This window comes from Zonotrichia albicollis, chromosome 35 (assembly GCF_047830755.1).
Source record: "Zonotrichia albicollis isolate bZonAlb1 chromosome 35, bZonAlb1.hap1, whole genome shotgun sequence".
In the NCBI taxonomy this organism is placed as follows: Eukaryota; Metazoa; Chordata; class Aves; order Passeriformes; family Passerellidae; genus Zonotrichia; species Zonotrichia albicollis.
This window is the reverse complement of record NC_133853.1, coordinates 2,066,318-2,086,372: the sequence shown is the minus strand read 5'-3', so window position 1 is coordinate 2,086,372 and position 20,055 is coordinate 2,066,318. Positions and strand designations below refer to the sequence as shown.

General features: G+C 48.7%; 1 protein-coding gene across 1 annotated transcript; it reads left to right on the top strand.

Annotated features, from left to right (window-relative positions):
• The first annotated feature begins 746 nt into the window (after positions 1 to 746).
• LOC141726455 (olfactory receptor 14J1-like) lies at positions 747 to 1,679 on the top strand. The gene has a single exon (XM_074531358.1). The coding sequence runs from the start codon at positions 747 to 749 to the stop codon at positions 1,677 to 1,679; it is 933 nt and encodes a 310-aa protein (XP_074387459.1).
• Positions 1,680 to 20,055: the final 18,376 nt, after the last annotated feature.

Here is a 20,055-nt window from a genome sequence, read left to right as displayed (position 1 = left end):
CAGGGCGCTGTGCTGGGGCAGGGACTCTGCTGCCTGCCAAGGACAGCTCCCAGCCAGCCCTGGCAGCTGCTCCCAGCACTGAGGGACAAGATCTGGGTGGGAGGAGACAGCTGGTCAGGCTTAGAAGTGTTCTCCTTGTCTGGTGAGGATGCTGCATTTTTCAGGACTGCTCCCAGCAGGGCATTTGACTACAGAAAATTTCAAAGTAGATTATAGAGGGAGCACAGCAAGGCAAGAACTGCATTAAAGGGAAAATCCTGCTTTTTTAATCTACTGCTCTGGGTTGCCTGGATGGGAAATTGCACATAGATATTGATCTCTCAGTTCAAGTTGAGAATTTAAAAAAAAAGTCTCACAGATCTGAAAAAATGAGGCTGTTAAAGCAATCAGCAGAGGGCCCCTTAGAGGTGGCATCACTGTCACTTTTCCAGGCTCCTCAAGGTTGCTCTGATGTTGCCATCAGAGCTTGCAGAGCCAGAGCTGCCCCTGGGCCGTGCCAGAGCTGGGAGGGGTCTGCAGGGCAGAGCTGAGCCCCCAGGGCTGGGCTGGGCTCTGGCAGCACTGGCAGGGCCCAGCCCTAGGCACAGGGAAGCAGCAGCTGGCAGGGACAGCTCCAGGCAGCAGAGCCCCGGGCAGGCAGTGGCGGGAAAGTGCTCCCAAGCTGTGCTGGGATATTTAATGTCCCATCCAAACCCAACTATTCCATGATTACTTTCCTTACAGATCCCCATGCCCAGGCATTGCAAATGTCCAACAGCAGCTCCATCAGCCACTTCCTCCTGCTGGCATTGGCAGACACGCGGCAGCTGCAGCTCCTGCTCTTCTGCCTCTTGCTGGGCATCTCCCTGGCTGCCCTCCTGGGCAACGGCCTCATCATCAGCGCCATAGCCTGCGGCCACCACCTGCACACGCCCATGTTCTTCTTCCTGCTCAACCTGGCCCTCAGCGACCTGGGCTCCATTTGCACCACTGTCCCCAAAGCCATGCACAATTCTTTATGGGACACCAGGAACATCTCCTACACAGGATGTGCTGCTCAGCTCTTTTTTTTTGTTTTCTGTGCTACTACAGAGTATTTTCTCCTGACCATCATGTGCTATGACCGCTACGTGTCCATCTGCAAACCCCTGCACTACGGGACCCTCCTGGGCAGCAGAGCTTGTGCCCACATGGCAGCAGCTGCCTGGGCAACTGCCTTTCTCTATTCACTGCTGCACACAGCCAATACATTTTCCCTGCCCCTGTGCCATGGCAATGCCCTTGGCCAGTTCTTCTGTGAAATCCCACAGATCCTCAAGCTCTCCTGTGCCAAATCCCACCTCAGGGAACTGGGGCTTCTTGCTGTAAGTGCCTGTTTGGTATTTGTTTGTTTTACGTTCATTGTTTTCTCCTATGTGCAGATCTTCAGGGCAGTGCTGAGGATCCCCTCTGAGCAGGGACGGCACAAAGCCTTTTCCACCTGCCTCCCTCACCTGGCTGTGCTCTCCCTGTTCGTCAGCAGTGTAGCAGTTGCCTACCTGAAGCCCCCCTCCCTGTCCTCCCCATCCCTGGATCTGGCCCTGTCAGTTCTGTACTCAGTGGTGCCTCCAGCTCTTAACCCCCTCATCTACAGCCTGAGGAACCAGGAGCTCAAGGCTGCAGTGTGGAGACTGATGACTGGATGCTTTCAGAAACATTAAACTGGTGACCAATTTCTGCCAATCACTTCTAATAAAATCATCTTTGATACTTCTTATTGGCTTCAGTGTGGAAGTTTGTTTTGTTTGCTTTAGTTTTTTTCTATTATCCACAAAGACATGTCATCCTTTCTGCCATTTCCCATTTTGTTTCTTTCCAACTTTATTTGTGGCCACAGACTGTGTCAATGAGGGGCTGCGCTCTTGGTGGCTTTAAATGAACTAAAGGATCTCCCAGCAAAGTTTTCTGCAGTGATGCCCTTTTGTTGCCCTCTCTGGAGCTGCAGCAGCAATGTCTGTGTGCAGAGCTGGGGCAGATCAGTGCTGGCCCAGCAGCTGTGCCCAGCAGCAGCAGCTCTTGGTGTTGCCAGTGCTGCTGTTGTGGCCCTGCCCCGCTGCCCTGGTGGCCCTGGTGTTGCTGCAGGGCCTGAGTGCTTTCGGGGCCGGGCACAGCCCTGGGGGTGGCAGTGCTGGGGCTGCAGCAGGGACAGGCCATGGGCACTGCTGGGGCAGCGCTGACACCTCAGGCCAGGCCCTGGGGGCTCCAGGCTCCTTGCCCAGGCTCTCTCAAGAGCACGGCCAGGCCAATGCTCAGCACAGAAAAGCCACATGAGCAGCCCCAGGCTGGCCATGGGCAGGCTGGGGGAAAACAGCATGGCTGGGGCTCTGCAAGGCTCCTGGGGCAGACGGGAAGGAGCAGCAGAGCAGGGGCTGATCCATCCCCAGTGCACTGGACAGCCCAGGGCAGCGTCCCAGAGCGTCCTCATGGAGCTGCCAACAACATCCCCCCTCTGCAGCCCTGGCCTCTCCCCCAGCTCACACAGGTGCCCCATCCTTGCAGGCACAGACACGGCAGCAGTGGCTCAGGAGCCCCTGTTTGCATTGCACACAGCAGGTGGGAGCACCCCCATGCTGCTTCTGTGGGGACATGAACCTGAGGGAGCACAAATGCCATCAGCCCCTGGGGCCAGCAAGGCCTGGGGGACAGCAGGGAAACCACTCAGCGTTGTCTTGGCCTCTGTAGTCAGCCAGAAAGTTTGTTCCCATCAGCTGGGAGTTTCCTGTCCCACTGCAGATGCTGTTGCTCAGAGCCAGGGCTGCCTGGCAGCCTGCCCCAAACTGCCCTCAGCATTTCCTTGGTCTCACCTTTGCTTTCTTTCCTCTTTCCTGATCCAGATTTCCTCCTATTGCCCATCCCTGTTCCTTCTCCTGCAAACAGCCCCTCCCTGTTTGCCCTTTCCTCTCTGGCCCCACTCCCCATTGCAGTTCCTGACTTGGCCCCATGGGAACGTCCCTTGGGCAGCAGGATCATCCTGCAAGTGCTGCAGGAATTGTCTGCAGGCTCCTGCAGTGCCTGGTGCTGCTCCCTTGCCAGAGACACCCCAGGCCAGGGGGGCACATCTGGGCTGCTGTGTCTGGCTCTGGGGCTCCCTGTTCTGGGCAGTGAGGAGGAGCTGCAGAGGCTCTGCAGGACTGACAGGATGGGCTTTGGGGCTGGCAGGAGAAGCTGAGGGACCTGGGCTGCTGGAGCTGCTGAAGAGGAGGCCCAGGGCTCATCCTGCAACTGCTGCAAGGGTGCTTTCTTAGAATCACAGAATCAGCCAGGTTGGAAAAGACCTTGGAGATCATCAAGTCCAACCTGTGCTGTGAGCCTCCTCTTCTCCAGGATAAACAACCACAGCTCCCTCAGCCGCTCCTCACAGGACTTGTGTTCCAGACCCCTCACCAGCCTTGTTGCTCTTCTCTGGACATGCTCCAGCCCCTCCATGGCCTTCCTAAATTGGAGGCCCAAAACTGGGCACAGCACTTGAGGTGTGGCCTCACCAGTGCCGAGTGCAGGGGAACAATCACTGCCCTGCTCCTGCTGGCCACACCATTCTTGATCCAGGCCAGGAGCCATTGGCCTCCTTGCCCACCTAGGCACACTGCTGGCTCATCAGTCATCAGTCATCAGCCTGCTGTCCATCAGTCCCTGCAGGTTCCTTTCTGCCTGGCTGCTCTCCAGCCCCTCTGTCCCCCAGCCTGTAGAGCTGCAGGGGTTGTTGTGGCCAAAGTGCAGGACCCAGAACTTAGTCTTGTTCAACCTCACCTTGTTGGATTTGGTCCCTGGATCCAGCCTGTCCAGGGCCCTCTGCAGAGCCCTCCTATCCTGCAGCACATCCACACTCACACCCACCTTGATGTCATCTGCAGATTTGCTGATGCTGGACTCAGTCCCCTCATGCATATCATCAATGCAGATATTGAAATCCACGCTGGCTGGCTCTGACCCCTTGGCCATCCTGTGGGTGCCCTGTGATGGCACTCAAGATGATCTGTTCCGTAACCTTGCTGGGCACCCAGGTCAGGCTGACAGGCCTGGAGTTCCCCAGCTCCTCCTTCCAGCCCTTCTTGGGGATGGGCTCACACTGGCACCTCCAGTCCTCTGGGACCTCCCTGCTGAGCCAGCACTGATGGTAAATGATGGAGAGCAGCTTGGGGAGCTCATCCACAGCTCCCTCATCCCCCTAGGATGGGTACCATCCAATCCCCTACACCACTGAGCATCTGAGTGGCTCAGCAGGTCACCAGCTGCTTCCTCCTGGATTACAGGGGCTGTTCTGCTCCCTGTGCCCATCTACCAGCTCAGCAGAGCAATTGTCCTGAAGACAGCCTGTCCTAATATTGAAAACTGAGAGAAACAAGATGTTAAGTAGCTCTGCCTTCTCCTTATCTTTAGTTACTATATTCCCCACTGCATCCAATAAAGAGTAGAGGTTCTCCTTATCCCATGTTTTGCTATTAATTTGATTGTGGAAACATTGTCTATTTTTTTGTCACAGAAGTGGTCAGGTTAAACTCTAATTGAGCTTCACCTCTTAACTTTTTTTCTGCACGACTTTACAACATCCTTAAACATTTCCTAAGCTGCTTGACCTTCTGTCCAAAGTCGATGCACCTCTTGTTACCTTTGAGTTCCCACAAAATCCCCATGCCCAGCCAGGCCAGTCATTTTCCTCACTAGCTCATCTTTTGCCACACTGGGACAGGCTGCTCCTTCCCCCTTACAATTACTTTCGTGAAATGTGTCCATCCTTCCTGGACTCCTTTGTTTTTAAGGGATGTTTTCCTTAAAAAAAATCAGTGCCTGATTCTTTTCTCCCCAAATCTGCATCCTAAACAGGCCAAACTCTTCCCTTCCTAATTCCAGTGTAGAAGTTTTGTTGCTGCCCCTCCTTCTTTCACAGAACATTGAAAACTTGATTATTTCGTGGTCACTGTGCCCCAGGCAGCCTCTGAGCCCCACATCTGCCACCAGCCCTTCTCTGTTTGTGAACAACAGCAGACAGAGCTTTCCTTGGCAGTGGGAGTGTTACCAAAAATTCAGTAAAATAGAAAACTCCTTAACACCAATGCAGCATTAGAAAGCGGTATTATTTATTCAGGGGGATGCACGGGGGACAGCTCCTCCCAAAGCCCTGCAGGCTGAGTGCAGGAAAGTTTCTGTTTATATTCTGTATTTTGCATACATATTCATTAATTGTCCCAGACTAAATATACATCTGATAATCATTTTCCCCAAATCATTAATGTATTTCCCCTCCCCTGTTCTCCTAGGGGTCTCTTTGGTGGTGCTTGGTGGTTGTGGACCCCAATGTTCCAGTGGGCCTGGCTGAGCTGGCAGGACACTGAGGCTGGTGAACTTCCAGTTCCCTTTCTCACACAATGGGCATTGTGTGGTTTCCATAGGCCTGGGGTTTTGGAGAACAAGCTCCAGGTGTCAGCTCAGCTGGTATAGACAATTTATTATCTGGTAACATGAGGTCACAGAGTGGGCTGTGAATTCACAGAGCAGACTGTGACATCCCAGAGGGGCTGTGTGACATTAGAGAATGGTCTGTGACATCACAGAGAAGGTTGCGACATCACAGGGCAGCGGTCTGACATCACAGTACAGACAATGACATCACAGACTCTGGTATGACATCCGAGAGCAGCTCTGTGATATCAGACAGGGGTCTGTGACATCACAGAGAAGGCTGTGACATCGCAGAGCAGGCTGTGACATCCCAGAGGGCCTGTGTGACATCCCAGCAGGGCTGTGTCAGGTCACTGGGTTGGTCACTCTGCCCCAGCTCCCCCTCACAGTTTCTCCCAACAAGTCCAATGCTGTTCATGCCCAGCAGGGTCCCTGTCCCCCGGGATCCCCCCAGCCCACCTGGAGCCACAGCCTCCACCAAAGGATGTTCCACAGGATCTACCCCAGAGCCTGACAGGGGACAAGGGGCCAGGGCTGTGTGACCAGGACATCAAGGACGAGGATTATCCTGGTCATTGTGGCTGGGTTGGGTTGCCCAGGGCAGGAAAGATGTCTGGCAGCTGGAGCAGGGTCTGGGAAGGGCCTCCAAGGTGGGGCTGGAGCCCTCGGGCTGTGAGCAGAGGCTGAGGGAGCTGGGCCGGTCCAGCCCAGAGCAGGGAAGGCTGAGGGACTCCTCATGCCAGCCTGGCAGTGCCAGCGAGGAGGGGATGGAGAACACAGAGCCAGGCTCTTCACAGGGGGCTGGGGGGAGACAAAAGCCACTGGATGGAAGGAGAAAGAGGGGAGATCAGCCAGGAGAGGAGGAGATGAAATGAGTCAGGCTGGTTTCAGCATTTGCTCACCACCAAAAGCAGCCTGACCTCCCTTCTCCATCCACCACTGAAAGCTTTGCAAATCAGAAATAGTTTGAGCTGCTTTGCCCCCACTCCAAGATGAGAATCCTGATACAAGAACTAATTGTGTTTGTATCTATCTTAAAACCATGTTTGTGTGAAAGTAGTTTTAGTATGGAAATCACCTGTAGATGGCAGAATCATCAGACACTGCTGGGATGTTGCACATTGCTCAGGGAAGAGCTGTGATTGTTATTAAATGGTATCCTGTTCGACTATAGTCTGTCGGCCATGAAGAGAAACTTTCTGTGCCTCTGAGTCTCACCAGTTCCTGACCTCCAATGGACACAAACCTGACGAGTTGCGGCTCTCACCCAAGTGGTGGCACTTGCATCTCCTCCATCCCCAGAGCAGAGCTTCCTTGTCCCAGAAAGTCCCTGGCAATGCAGGGATGAAGGAAACAGGACAGGCTGTGGGGATCAGCGACAGGGCGGAGCCAGGGAGAAGAATGACTTTTGCATTTGATGGAACTGTGCCTTCCCTTGGCTTTGTTGGCTGACAAGAAATTAACATCCCTCTATGTCTCGAGCACTTCTTCTCCAAGGAAAACAGGTGGGAGTTGGAGCCAAGGAGCTGAAAGCTGCAGGTGCAGCCTGGGCTGGAGGGAGCTCAGATTTGCACAAGGCTGCTCTGAGTGCCAGGGCTTGGATGGGGGAAATGGTGGGGTTGGGGTAGGGAGGAAGTCTGATTGATTGTCAGCCATGAAGGGTCTTGATTTTCATATCTAGTCCAACTGCATGAGGAGGTACTTGGATTCAGTGTCAATTGGAGATTGCACATATCGATTTATGAACAGGAAAAAATCCTATACAGAATGTAAAAAAGTTTTCTCACTGTATTTTTAAATATAATGCATTCACTTTGAACACACTACTGAAATCTGTCAAATTACCGCAAAAAGATTTGAACACTTAAATCGAATTTTCCCCAAGGCTTGGCTTGTTAAGGTCTTCTGAATGTAAATGAGCCCTGGGCCACTGAATTCCTAAACTGAGGAGCTGAAGGCTGAACAAGTGATTTGGAAAATTAAATCAAATTATTCCCTGAGGCTTGGGTTGTTAAGGTGTTCTGAATGTTAATGAGCCCTGGGACACTGAATTCCTGCACTGAAGAGCTGAAGGCTGAACAAGCCTCTGGAGCAGGAAAATTCAGCAGCAGCCTCCAAGGTGCTGAGGATGTCAGCAGCCCCCACTGAGGCCATCCCTGCCCAGAGACCGTGGGGGAATGGGCAGACAAGGAGAGCGTCCCTGGGGCTGGGGCAGCACAACTCAGAGGCACCAGCGGCTCCAGCTGGGAAATGGAGTGTGGAATGTGGCTGGGAAAGCCCTGCCTGGGCTGTGCCAAGCAGGACAGACAAGCCCTGACTCCCATCCTCCAGACAACTCTCTCAAGGAGACATTACAGTCTCTCAAGGAGGAATTACAGTTTTGTGCTCTGAGTTGAACTCACTGGAGAAATACCATCAAGAGATTCTTAGGAGCTCAGAAGAACAAAACAGCCTTTACTGGGAACTTGACAAAATCAGACAAACTTGGGCAAACTTTGTTATTATGACATTGTAGTGGTTCTGGTTTGTTAATTCAAGATTTTTCTAATCTTGAGATTTCTTAATTAACGTATTGATGAGTGTGGTGGGTTTTATTGTCAATTAATTATTTATGTATTTATTTTGTTGTGAGATAGGATTGTGAGAAAGGTAAAGTAGGCTTAAATATTTTAAAGGGTAGAAAGAAAATGTTATTAAAAGTAACTAAAAGAAAAAAGGTAGTAAGAATTAAAATAAATTCTTTAGAACACTTTTTTTTACAACTTTATTTTTACTGACAATGTAAAGAAACTAAACCTAAAATTTCTAGTTTTTTACTATTTCTGGAATTGTCTTTTTTTAGTTTACTTTGTGAGAGAAGGTTTTCTTGTTAAGGTTATGGAGATTCTTTTACAAGAGGAAAAAATAGCTTTTTTTCTGGTTCTTAATTTTGTCATGGATAACAGTGGTCTGGGGGACTGTTATTGTGGAGTTACTGTTATTGTGAAGTTGTTTTTATTGCCAGAAGGTTTTTTACAGCTTGTTGATGGGCCATGTTGATCTATAGGGTATTGTTTTAAAAATAGTTCTTTAAAGGTAAAAGTTTTCATAGTTTACTTTTCAAATTCTTTTTATCTCTCGGAATACAGATCTTCTCTTGGGAATACTGGATTACTGTTTTTTCCCCCTGTTTAAGCTTTTTATGTAATTGCAGTTATTTTAACAGTTGTTTTCTTTTAGTATGGTGGTTTTTCTTTGATATTAATTTGAATTTTTTTATTAGTTTTATGTGTTTTAATGAAAAATCGTTTTTTGAGATTTAATTTCTTCTTTACTGACTTTGATGGTTTTATGTTGGTTTTTTATATGCTTGCATTTTGTATTTCTTTTACTCGAGAGAGGATTGAAGTATTGAAAGGATTAACACCTGACCTGTCAGTAGGTTGTGGTTGAAGTGGTGGTTGGGTTAGGATTGGTTTTATGGTTCATTTTTGAGAGGTTTTCTGTTTAATTTTAGTTGTAGGGTTAAATTTGTATGGGTTGTAGGTTGTAGGAGTTTATTGTTTTAATTGTCTTGGGGGGTGGGTACTTGATGGTAAGATTTTAATAGCTGTGGCTGGCTTGGTTCTTGTTAGGAACCTGTTTTTCTGTTTGGTAGTTGTTGGGGTTTGGTTTGGTTAGAATGGGGCTGACTGGGGGGAGAGGCAGCCTGGGGAGGTGGGAAGGGGCTCAGCCCATAGCAGAGTTGCTTGGTTTGGTTTGGTTTGGTTTGGTTGAGATGGGGGCCGGGGCCAGAGCCTGCTGCTTCTTTGTTGACTGGGAAAAAAAGAGGAGGTTCCTGGCTTTTTTTGTCTTTCATAGAGGCATGTTCAGTATCTTAGTGGTTTATCAGATTGTCACGTACAAAAAAAATTTTGTATTACTTTTTAAAATTCTTCTCATGTCAAACTATGACAGAGATTCCACCAACAAAAAACTCTTCTCAAATCATTGACATCACTCTTTCAACTTCACAAACTCTACGCCTGTTCAATTTAATGTTAATCAAAATTTGCAAGAGAAACAGAAGAAGACACAGAAAGAGAGCAAGGCAAAAGATATAGAGAGACACACACAGAGCTACCAGCTCCTGGATTCCAGCAGTGTTCTGATAAAAATTCCAAGAGGACGTAGGGCCAAGATGTGTGCTTGCCCTGTGGTCAGCCTGAAATACCCCTTGGTCTTCCTGGGCCCTTCCCCCAGCTGGGACTTGGGCTCATTTGGTCCCTCAGGAGCTGGGCTGGGGCTGCAGAGGTGGCTGTGGAGCATTGCCTGTGCTGTGCCAGGGACTGGCAGACACTGCTGGGCTGGGATAGAGGCTCTGGGGGAATTGGGGTTCCAGGGCAGGGCAGGGCTGGGGTTCCAGGGCAGGGCAAGGCTGGACCTTCCCCTTCCTCCCCCACATAAAATGTTTTGAGCCAACAATCTCCTCCAGTCTATTACAATTGGGAATGTTAGAGGTGGAGCCCCAATTCCGGCCATGGACGCCTGGAGGAAGAAGGACAGTTCATTTTCGATAGTAAGGAAAGCACAGACACCAGTGTTTGGAAGGCAGGTGAGAGCCTCACTAGGCCAAGGCCAGCCTGACTTGTCAGGAATGTCAGATTTTGTCTGGGAGCAGTCTTTGCATACAGGGAATTCTGGAGGTGGAAGCCCAATCTCAGCCATCGGTTCCTGGAAAAGCAGGACAGTTCTTTCCCATAGGAAAGAGAGCACAGAGCCTTCCCCAGTGCTTTGGGGACAGATGAGATGTAACCCTTGTGAAACCATTACCAGCCAGACTTGTCCTGGCAATATTCCCATGCGAACAATCCTTGGATATATGGAAATTTGGAGGTGAAATCCCAATTCTGGCCATGGGTGCCCAGAGAAGAAGGACAGTTCTTTTCCATAGGAAGGAAAGCACAGAGCCCCAGTGCTTCAGCAGCAGATGAACAGAGAGCCTCTACATTCCAAGGTCAGCTGGACCAGTGTAGGGGACCCTGGGAGGCCAAACCAGCCAGATCTTTTCTGTGTTCCCTTGGTTTTGTGGGGCCCCATAGTGTCACAATGGTGCCTTTGATCTATGAGGCCCCACAGTGCCATAATGGTGACTTGTTTCCATGGGGTCCAGCAGTATCACAATGGACCCTTTGGTTTGATGGGGTCCCAAAATGTCACAATGGCCCCTAGGTTCCATAAGGCCCCACAGTTTCACAATGATCCCAATGATTCCATGAGGCCTTGCAGTGTCACGATGGTCTCCGTGGCTCCACAGTCCCCACAATGTCATGTGACGACTCTATTCTATGAGCCCGGCAATGTCACAATGGACTTTTGGACTCTGGGGGTTTGCAGTCTCACAATGGTTCCTTTGGCTCCAGAGTGCCACAATGGACCATTGATGGCAGGAGGCCCCTCTGTGTCACCCTGGAGCTTTGGTTCCATGGACCCCAGCAGCATCACAATGGACCCTTGGTTCAATGGATTTCCACAATGTCACCATGGCCACTTGGTTCCATGCAACCCTGCAGTGTCACAATGATCTCCTTTGGTTCCCAGTGTCACAATGGACCCCTGATGACACAAGGCTCCACAATATCACATTGGACCTTTGGTTCCAGGCAGCCCTAAGTGTCACAGAGGCCTCCTGGTTTCATGAGGCCCCACAATATCACAATGGTCCTCTTGGTTCGGTGGGGACTCTCAGGGTCACAATGGTCTCACTGGTTCCATGAGGCCTCACAGTGTCACAATGCTTTGTTTATTCCATGAAGAGTGTCACAATGAAGAGTGTCACGATGGTTTCCATCATTCTATGAGTCCTCTCAGTGTCACAATGGTCTCCTTGGTTCCATGAGGATGTAAAGTGTTTTGATGGTGTCTCCATGGTTCCATGAGGCCTTGCAAGGTCACAATGGACGTTTGGCACCATTGTGAGACCATGGGGTCTCCATGGGGTCTCACAGTGTCACAATGGCCCCTTGGTTCCATGATACCCCAAAGTGTCACAATGGTCTCCATGCTTCTATGAAGCCCCGCGGTGTCACAATGGTTTGATGGGGCCTCTCAGTGTCGCAATGATCACTACATTCCATGGAGCCACACAGCGTCAGTACAGACCCCTTGGTTCCATGAAGTCCAACAATGTCACAGTGCTCTCCATGATTCCATGAGGCCCCAACGTGTCACAATGGCCCCTTGGTCTCACCGGGCCCCACAGTGTCACAATGGGCCCTGTGCTGCTGCATTCTCCCCTCCCCTTCCCAGTCTGCCCTACCAGCTGAGAAATGCTCCTTGGGCCTCGGCCTTGGCCAACAGCCCCTGGGCTAAATTGTGAAGTTGAAGGTATCAGTTAGGGTTCAAGTATAAGTTCTGTTAACTTTGAGCTCCGTTAAGCTTTTTGGCCATATTGCTTTTATCCTTGCCCTCACTATCCTTGTGTCACACACACAGAGGGACAGTTCTCAGTTCATTTCTGGTTGGATTGCCTGGAGTTGGTTTGGTTTTATTATTGCTTTGTTTCCTTGGTGTGCCTGAAGTGTCCAGTCAGGAGCAGAGGGACTCTTGCCAAGGAACTTTGTGCTGCTTTCCCTTAATATTAAATCTGGTTTTCTGCTGATCCCTTGCTGGGGATTTTTTCAGCTCTCTCAAGGCCTCGTTCATAACAGGGTGAAGGAGCCCTGGCCCAGGCTCTGACCCTGGGGGGCACAGGGACGCTGCCAGGGGGTCTCTGACCCCCTGTGCCACTCCCAGAGCCCCGGCCCGCTATGCCTGTATCAGGCTCTGGGGTCGATCTCGTGGAATATCCTCTGGGGGAGGCTGCAGGGCCGGGGGCGGGGGGCCCCGGGGGGAAAGGGGACCCCGCTGTGCACGAGCAGGGTTGGACTGCTCTGGGGGGAGCTGTGAGGGGGGCCAGGGCAGAGTGACCTCCCCAGGGACCTCACACGGCCCCTGTGATATCACACAGTTATCTGTGATGTCACACAGTTATCTGTGATGTCACACAGCTATCTGTGATGTCATGGAGCCTACTCTGAGATGTCATCCTGTGATGTCATGCAGCTGCTGTGTTATGTTGCAGAAGACTCTGTGATGTCACAAAGTCACTCTGTGACATCACAGCCTGTTCTGTGACGGCACAGCCAGCTCTGTGATGTTGCTCAGTCACTGAGTGATGTCACAACCCACTCTCTGATGTCACAGAGCCACCCTCTCTGATGGCAGAGTTTGCTCTATGGTGTCACACCCTACTCTATGACACCAGAGTCAGCTCGGTGATGTAACAATCCCTTCAATGATGTCACAAAACCCTCTCAGTGATGTCATACTGCCACTATGTGATGTCACAGCACACACTTTGACCTTACAGCCTGCTCTGAGATGTCACCCAGTCATCCCATGATGTCACAGCCTGCCCTGTGTTGTCACAGAATCCCCTCTATGATGTTGCAGCTGCTCAGTGACCTCTCACAACAAACTCTGTGATGTCATAGCCCAATCTGTGACCTCACACAGCCCACTCTGTGCTGTCACACAGCCCCTTGCTGACATCCCAGCTGCTCTGTGCCTCTATGACACAGCCCCAGAGGTGCTGCTGTGACACTGCCCCCTCTGGGACATTCCACAGCCCCTGCCACTGCTGAGCCCCTGTGAGCTCTGTCTGTGCCCTGCTGGTGTCCCTGAGGGGCCCTGGCAGTGCCCCAGCCCTGCTGGGCTGTGCACAGGAGCTGCTCCTGGCCAGAGCTGTCTCTCTGCAGCGCTGCCCTTGCCAGGAGCTGCCTCTGGGCCAGCTCAGCAGCACAGACACAGCACAAGGACTTTAATGAGCCTCTGGGGCTTTAGTGCTCTTTGCATCAGATTCTGTCCCTCAGAGTGGGCTCCAAAAATTTCTCAAGAACTCGAACAGATACTGAAAAACTGAAGTTTCTTGTACTTTAAATAGATCCCTGTGCAGCACAAGACTGACAAAGTGTTCGAGGTAGAGGAGAGCACTGGTGACAGTGATGACATGTTGGGACAAGCATGGAAAAGATGTCTCTGATGCTGAGCAAACCTGTGTCTCTTTCTCTGCAGGCTGTCGTCATCCCCCAGCTGCCCCACCTGGCTGACCCCTTCCTTTGCTGACAGCTCTGCCTCCTGCCTGCCTCCGCCTGCCACAAAGCTTTGGGCTGCTCCAGGCTCCCTGTGGGGGACATGTTGTACCATAGCTCTGCACTGGCAGGGAAATTCCTTTCTCCTGGTGTCCAGTCTGGGCCTCCCCACTTGCCCTTGGCATTAATTCTTCCTTTCTCTGCCTGATCTCCACTACGTCAAAAGGATCCAACATCTCTGAAACCACCCTTCAGTCTCTCCCATGAGAGCTCTCCTCTGCTGTCCTCAATCTCCACCCCACTGAGAACAGAACTCCTCTTTCCCTATGGAGTGGTCAAGTGCCTGAGGCCAAGAGCACCTGGACAGGAGGGACAGTTCTTTTCTATAGGAAAGAAACCACAGAACCCCAGGGTTTGAAGGCAGATGAGAAGCAGTCACCAGAGGCCAAGGCCAGCCAGACCTGTATGCCCTTACAGCTGCAGCCTTTGGATATATGGGAACTTTTGAGGGTGGAATTCCATTTCAGCCATGGGTTCCTGGACTGGAATGACAGTTCTCCATAGGAAGGAGTTGTGGAGTCCCAGTGTTTCAAAGACTGATTAGAGGCAGCCCCAAGGAGGCCAAGGCCAGCCAGACCTTTTGTCAGGGAAGAATCCTTGGACAGACAGAATTTGGGAGGCCAAATGCCCCACTTTTGTCTAGGGGCATCTGGACAAGAAGGACAGCTCTTTTCCACAGGAAGGAAAGTACAGAGTCCCAGTGTTTCAAAGGGAGATGAGAGCTGGCCCTCAGGAAACCAAGGGAACCTGGACAGTCCAGGCAGCTTTTGTCCAGGAGCTATCCTTGGATATAAGGAATTTTGAAGGTAGATTCTCAATTTTGGCCATGGATGCCTGGACTTGAAAGATGTCTTTTTCCATGGGAAGAAAAGCACAGGCTCCCAGTGTTTTGAAGGCAGATGAGAGGTGGCCCCCAAGAAGACTAGGCCAGCCAGAGCTGTCTGTCCTGGCAAGTTTCATATGGGAATAATCCTTGGATATAATCAAATCTGGAGGAGGAATCCTAATTTCGGCCATGAACCCGTGGAGGAGAAGGACAATTCTTTCCCACAGGAAGGAGAGCACAGAACTCCAGGGTTTCAGGGGCTGACGAGAAGCAACCCTCAACATGCAAAGGTCAGCTGGGCCAGTCAGGCAGCCCCCCAGGAGGCCCAGCCAGCCAGACCTGTTCCATGCTCTTGGATCCTTGGGGCCCTGCAGCATCACAACAGCCCCTTGGTTCCATGAGGCCCAGTAAGATCACAACAGATCTTTGTTTCCATGAGGCCCAGTGATATAACAATGGTCTCCTTGGCTCCACAGTAGCACAATGGCTCCTTGCTTCCATGAGGCCTTGCCGTGTCAAAATGATTCCCTTGTTTCCATGGGCCTGCACAATGCCACAATGGCCCATTGGTTCCACCAAGCCTCGATGTGTTACACTGGTCCCTTGCTTCCATGGGAACCCACAATGGCCCCCTGCTTCCATGAGATCCTGCAGTGTTTGCCTTGGTTCTGTGAGGCCCTGTGGTGTCACAATGGCCCCTTGGTTCCATGGGGGACTCAGAGTGTCAGAATGGTCTCATTGGTTCCATGAAGCCCCTCAGTCTCACAGTGGCCTCTTTTGGTTCTGCAGTAACAAAATGTCACCTTGGTTCCATAAAGCCCTGAAGTATGGAATGGCCCCTTGGTTCCATTGGGCTCCTCACTGTCACATGAGTTCTCAGTTCCACGGAGCCCTGCAGTGTCACAGTGCTCTCCTTGGTTCCATGGTGCCACACAGGGTCACAAGGGCTCCTCAGTTCTACAAGGCCCCATAGTGTCACAATGGCCCCTTGCTCCCATGAGGCTGTGCCATGTCACAATGGTCTCATTGGTTCCACAAGGCCCTGCAGTTCACTGTCACAGACATCTTTTGTGAAAAATCCTTTCTTTGGGATTTTTCCCCTTCTGGGAAGCTGAGGACCCAGAAGGGTTCTCAGAAGAATGTAAACAGTGGTTGTCTGCTGCTGTGGAATGTAACAGGTGCACCTGTGATTGGTCCATGTTGCTTGTGTACAACTAAGGGCCAATCAAAAACAAGCTTTCTCTGGGACAGTATCAGAGAGAGCTCCGTTTGTTTATTCATTCCTATTCTATTCTTAGCTTAGCAGCTTCTGAACTTTTATCTCTATTCCTATTAGCATAGTCTTAATGTATTATATATCATAAATTAATAAATCCAGCCTTCTGATCATGGAGTCAAGACTTCTGTTGGAGATTTTTTCAGGGATGGCTTGGAAGGCAGCTGTGGGGGACAGGTTCTCACAGCCTGTTTCTGTAAACAGCGGAGGTTCTCAGGTTGTTTTTAATTACAAGTAAAGGTGACAAACATGAAGGCCTTGAGAACCTTGCATATCAGAGTTCTCAGGCAGCTTTCTCATAACAAGTGGATGTTCTATCTTTGGCTGTTTTGGGAAAGCAAGAATAATTTTGGGAACCCAAATCTTGGTATTGGAAACATATGGAGGGGTTGGTATGTTATCTCTGACCTATTGTGAGCTCAGATTTTGCAATATGCATGAACTTGATTAACACTGTTATAAAAAGTGCCTGATTGATTAATAAACCGGAGTTGATGCTGATCAAGAAAGATGGGTCTCTCCCTCCATTCTTCAATATATGGTGACCCTCCTCGACGTCATATTGAAACACCACGAGAAGATGGAGTAAAAAGGGAGGGGTTCCGTGATCCGAAGCTGCAGCCGGGACAAGAGCAGCCGCGGAACAGCAGAAGCGTGCGGAAAAAAAAAGGAAGAAGAAAAGATGCCAAGACACGCCGTGCTCCGGGCGACTGTAACAGACGGGCCTGGCCAAAAAGTGTGGCCGCGACCTTGAGAGAGCTGCAAAAGCGCACACTTAGAGGTAATGGGAAGGCAAGCCACATATGATCTTTTATTTGCTTTTTTACAAAAAAGACAGATTAAGGGGATGAATTTGCAAAAGGATTTAACAGGACTTTGGACTGATAGCTATGCTAAAAGGGTTTTCCTTGGCCTCCATGCGGTTTACGACTTAACGGGATGGCGTGAATTCGTTGATTTATTATGGGAGAGCGATAAACCTGTCAAGACGCTGAGCAAGCCGCGGGGGGCCGCGACGGAAGCCAAGCCAGCCGCCGCGAGAGCCACCGCAGGAGCCGCCGGAGAAGCCGCACCGAGAAGCCGCGCGGGGAGCCCAGCAGCAGTGGGATCCAAGAGTAGCGAGAACAGCCGCAGGAGCCGAGAGCGGCGAGAGCAGCCGCGCTGCGCCCCGCGCGGAGGAAGCCGCCGCGGCTGCAGCGTGGACAGAGCGCGCACCAGCACCAGCAGCGCTGCGGGCATGCCGAGCCTGGCCCCGGCGGGAGCCGAAACAAGCTGCCGTCGCGCCGTGAGACCAGAAGTTTTTTTGCCCACTCCGACACCACGGAGGAGCCGCCGCGGGGGGAGCGGGGCCGCCGCAGGGGGAGCGGCTGCACCCCGCAGCCAGCGCCAGGCAGCCACCAGCAGCACCCCAGCGCAGAAGAAGCCGCGCCGCACCGAGCGGCGCGGGGGGGGCTCGGTCCCCCTTCCGACACACGCGCCGCGGGAGCAAATTAACTCTTGGTAGCTCTGCTCTAATTTTAAGCTACTTAAATCTGCTACCTTAGTTTATATGTATTTCATACTCATTTTCATAAGCTTTGGGTTTCCTTTTTTCCTCTCCTGCTCAGACTAGTAGTAAGCCAGGTGAGAGAAGACTGCTGCTGTTCTGAAGTGGTTGATTTAGCTTGTTGATTGAAAACTTAGATTTGCAGTTTTGTGGTTTACCAAGAAATACCAGGACTCACTCTCTTCTGCCCCTTTTTCAGCAGTGTTAGTAATTCAGTGATACAAGTTAGTTACCATCTTAGAGTGAAGCTGAGTAGGATGGTCACACTTTTTACCTTTCCTTGCTGCTACAAACAGAGCCTTAGCTGTGAGGTGCCCAGGGCTGGAGTGCACTGGGCTAAAGCTCCTAGGCTCTCTCTCTCTCTTGTCTGTGCAGTTTCTGTTCTTGCCATGTCTGTGCTTGGCTGCAGGTAATCCTGAGCCTAAAATAAGAGCCTGCAGTGGCTTGGGCTGCTTTAACTTTCTTCTCTCAACTTTTAGGTACTCCTTTTTGAGTTTCAGAACACTTCAAGTATCCACTCTCCAATAAAAATAGTTTCAAGAGGTTTTGCATTTCAGAGTGCAGACAGATCTATCGAGCTTTAGTTTGATCCTAAATGCTGCTTTTAAAGATTTTAAAGTGTCTTACTCCAGTGGTATGCAATGTAGCTTTGCTGTTCCCTGAAAGCTAAATGAGGAGTAGTACACATTTTGAATGGGGAAAGATAGTTTGGTATAGATTAGAAGTTTTATTGAATTACTGATATAGAAGGTAATGCATAAACACAAACTGTAAATAGTATATGTGTTTTAAAGATTTGAGCTAAAAAATGTCTATTTTACACAAGGAAAACATCTGTTGATGTATTTCCTCAAAGAGGCATTTTATAAAATTGCTATATAATTTTTAAATAAGAATTGTTTCCTTTCTCTGAATCCAAAGGAAATGTTTGTTTTTCAAAGTGGTGCTTCCTACTCCAAAGCCACTTTAGAAGGCAAAATGATAATAATAAAATAAAGTGAATAATAATAAAATAATAATAAAATATGAAATAAATAATAAAATAATGATAAATAATAACATGAAATAATGATAAATAATAAAATGTATAATAATAATAAAATATGAAATAAATAATAAGATAAAATAATGATGAATAATAAAATGAAATAATAATAAATAATAAAATAAAGTGAATAATAATAATAATAATAATAATAATAATAATAATAATAATAATATGAAACAAAAATTTGAAATAATTAATAATTTCAAATTTTAGTTAATAAAAGCATGGTTTTTAAAAAAGCATGTGATTAACAAAAACATACAGCATCTGATATTCATTTTGGGATATCACTTGCTTTCTATCATGATTGCCGACAAGCAAACTTTTGTTAACCAAAAGTTTTTTGTTAAGATTAAAATTATATTAAGTATAAGTTATATAGAATTTAAAATCAGCTGATTTTGTTAAAATTAAGCTTAGGTAATGTTAAGTTTTGTTGAGTTTAAATATTTTAAGTATTTTAAGTCTAAATATTATTGAGTTTGAGTGATGTTAGATAGATTTATGCTTTTATGATAGGCATTTATTTTATGGCCTGTGTGCAAAGTGTTATTGTGAATATTAGAGAGACTAGTTAAAAGAAACAATTAGAAGTATTTGTGAGTAGAGTTGTTTTTGTTTAAAATATATCTGCTGTTTAAGAATAGAAAACAAACTTCCTTTAGCTTATTTTTATTAATTATATTAGCACACCTGAGTTTTGTTTAAGCTTTATAGCACATAGAACTTTTCTGATTCTTGTTTAAGTTTTACTAGAGTTAATTGATTTTGCATATAAGCTTTGTTGGTCTTAAAATAAGTCTGTTAAGTTTAGATATTTTAAGTGTATTAAATGCATGCTAATTTTTCACTACTCCAAATCAACCAAGGACTGAGAAATAACCCAGCTGATGCCATTTGAGCCAAAAGACTAAAGGATTACAGTCTGTAAAACTGATCTTGAACTTTTCTGAGAAACCCAAGGAAAAGGTGGATGTGAAAACTTCAAGGACACAAAGGATCATTTTTTAGACTCGCCGTTCGCCTCCTCCCCAGGTGCACATGAGGGAGGACAGCTGACAGCCTTTTAACCCTTTGGAGTAAAAGCCATTGCTCGGACCATGGCTGGGGGACCTTAGAGAGATACTGAGTGTACTTTTGAATGCTTTGTTTGCTTTGTTTTGTATTCTTGGTGGTATTCAAGATATGGTCAGAAGATTGATAGAAAAACCCAGCATACCAACCTCCTTGTGCAAAAAAGAAAAAACTGGGAATTGTTGGAGATTTTTTCAGGGATGGCTTGGAAGGCAGCTGTGGGGGACAGGTTCTCACAGCCTGTTTCTGTAAACAGCGGAGGTTCTCAGGTTGTTTTTAATTACAAGTAAAGGTGACAAACATGAAGGCCTTGAGAACCTTGCATATCAGAGTTCTCAGGCAGCTTTCTCATAACAAGTGGATGTTCTATCTTTGGCTGTTTTGGGAAAGCAAGAATAATTTTGAGAACCCAAATCTTGGTATTGGAAACATATGGAGGGGTTGGTATGTTATCTCTGACCTATTGTGAGCTCAGATTTTGCAATATGCATGAACTTGATTAACACTGTTATAAAAAGTGCCTGATTGATTAATAAACCAGAGTTGATGCTGATCAATGCAAGGTGGGTCTTCTCCCTCTGACTTCAATAGACTTCCATCTATCTCTCTCACCCCCAAAGACCCTTGCGAGCTTTGCAACATTCCACAATGGCTCTTGAAGTGTCACAATGGTCTTGGTGGGTTCCCCTGCTGGCTCACAGTGGCCTCCTTAGTTCCATG

Excerpts from the sequence above, each read along its gene's own strand:
- LOC141726455 (XM_074531358.1), top strand. The coding sequence starts at position 747 with ATGTCCAACAGCAGCTCCATCAGCCACTTCCTCCTGCTGGCATTGGCA.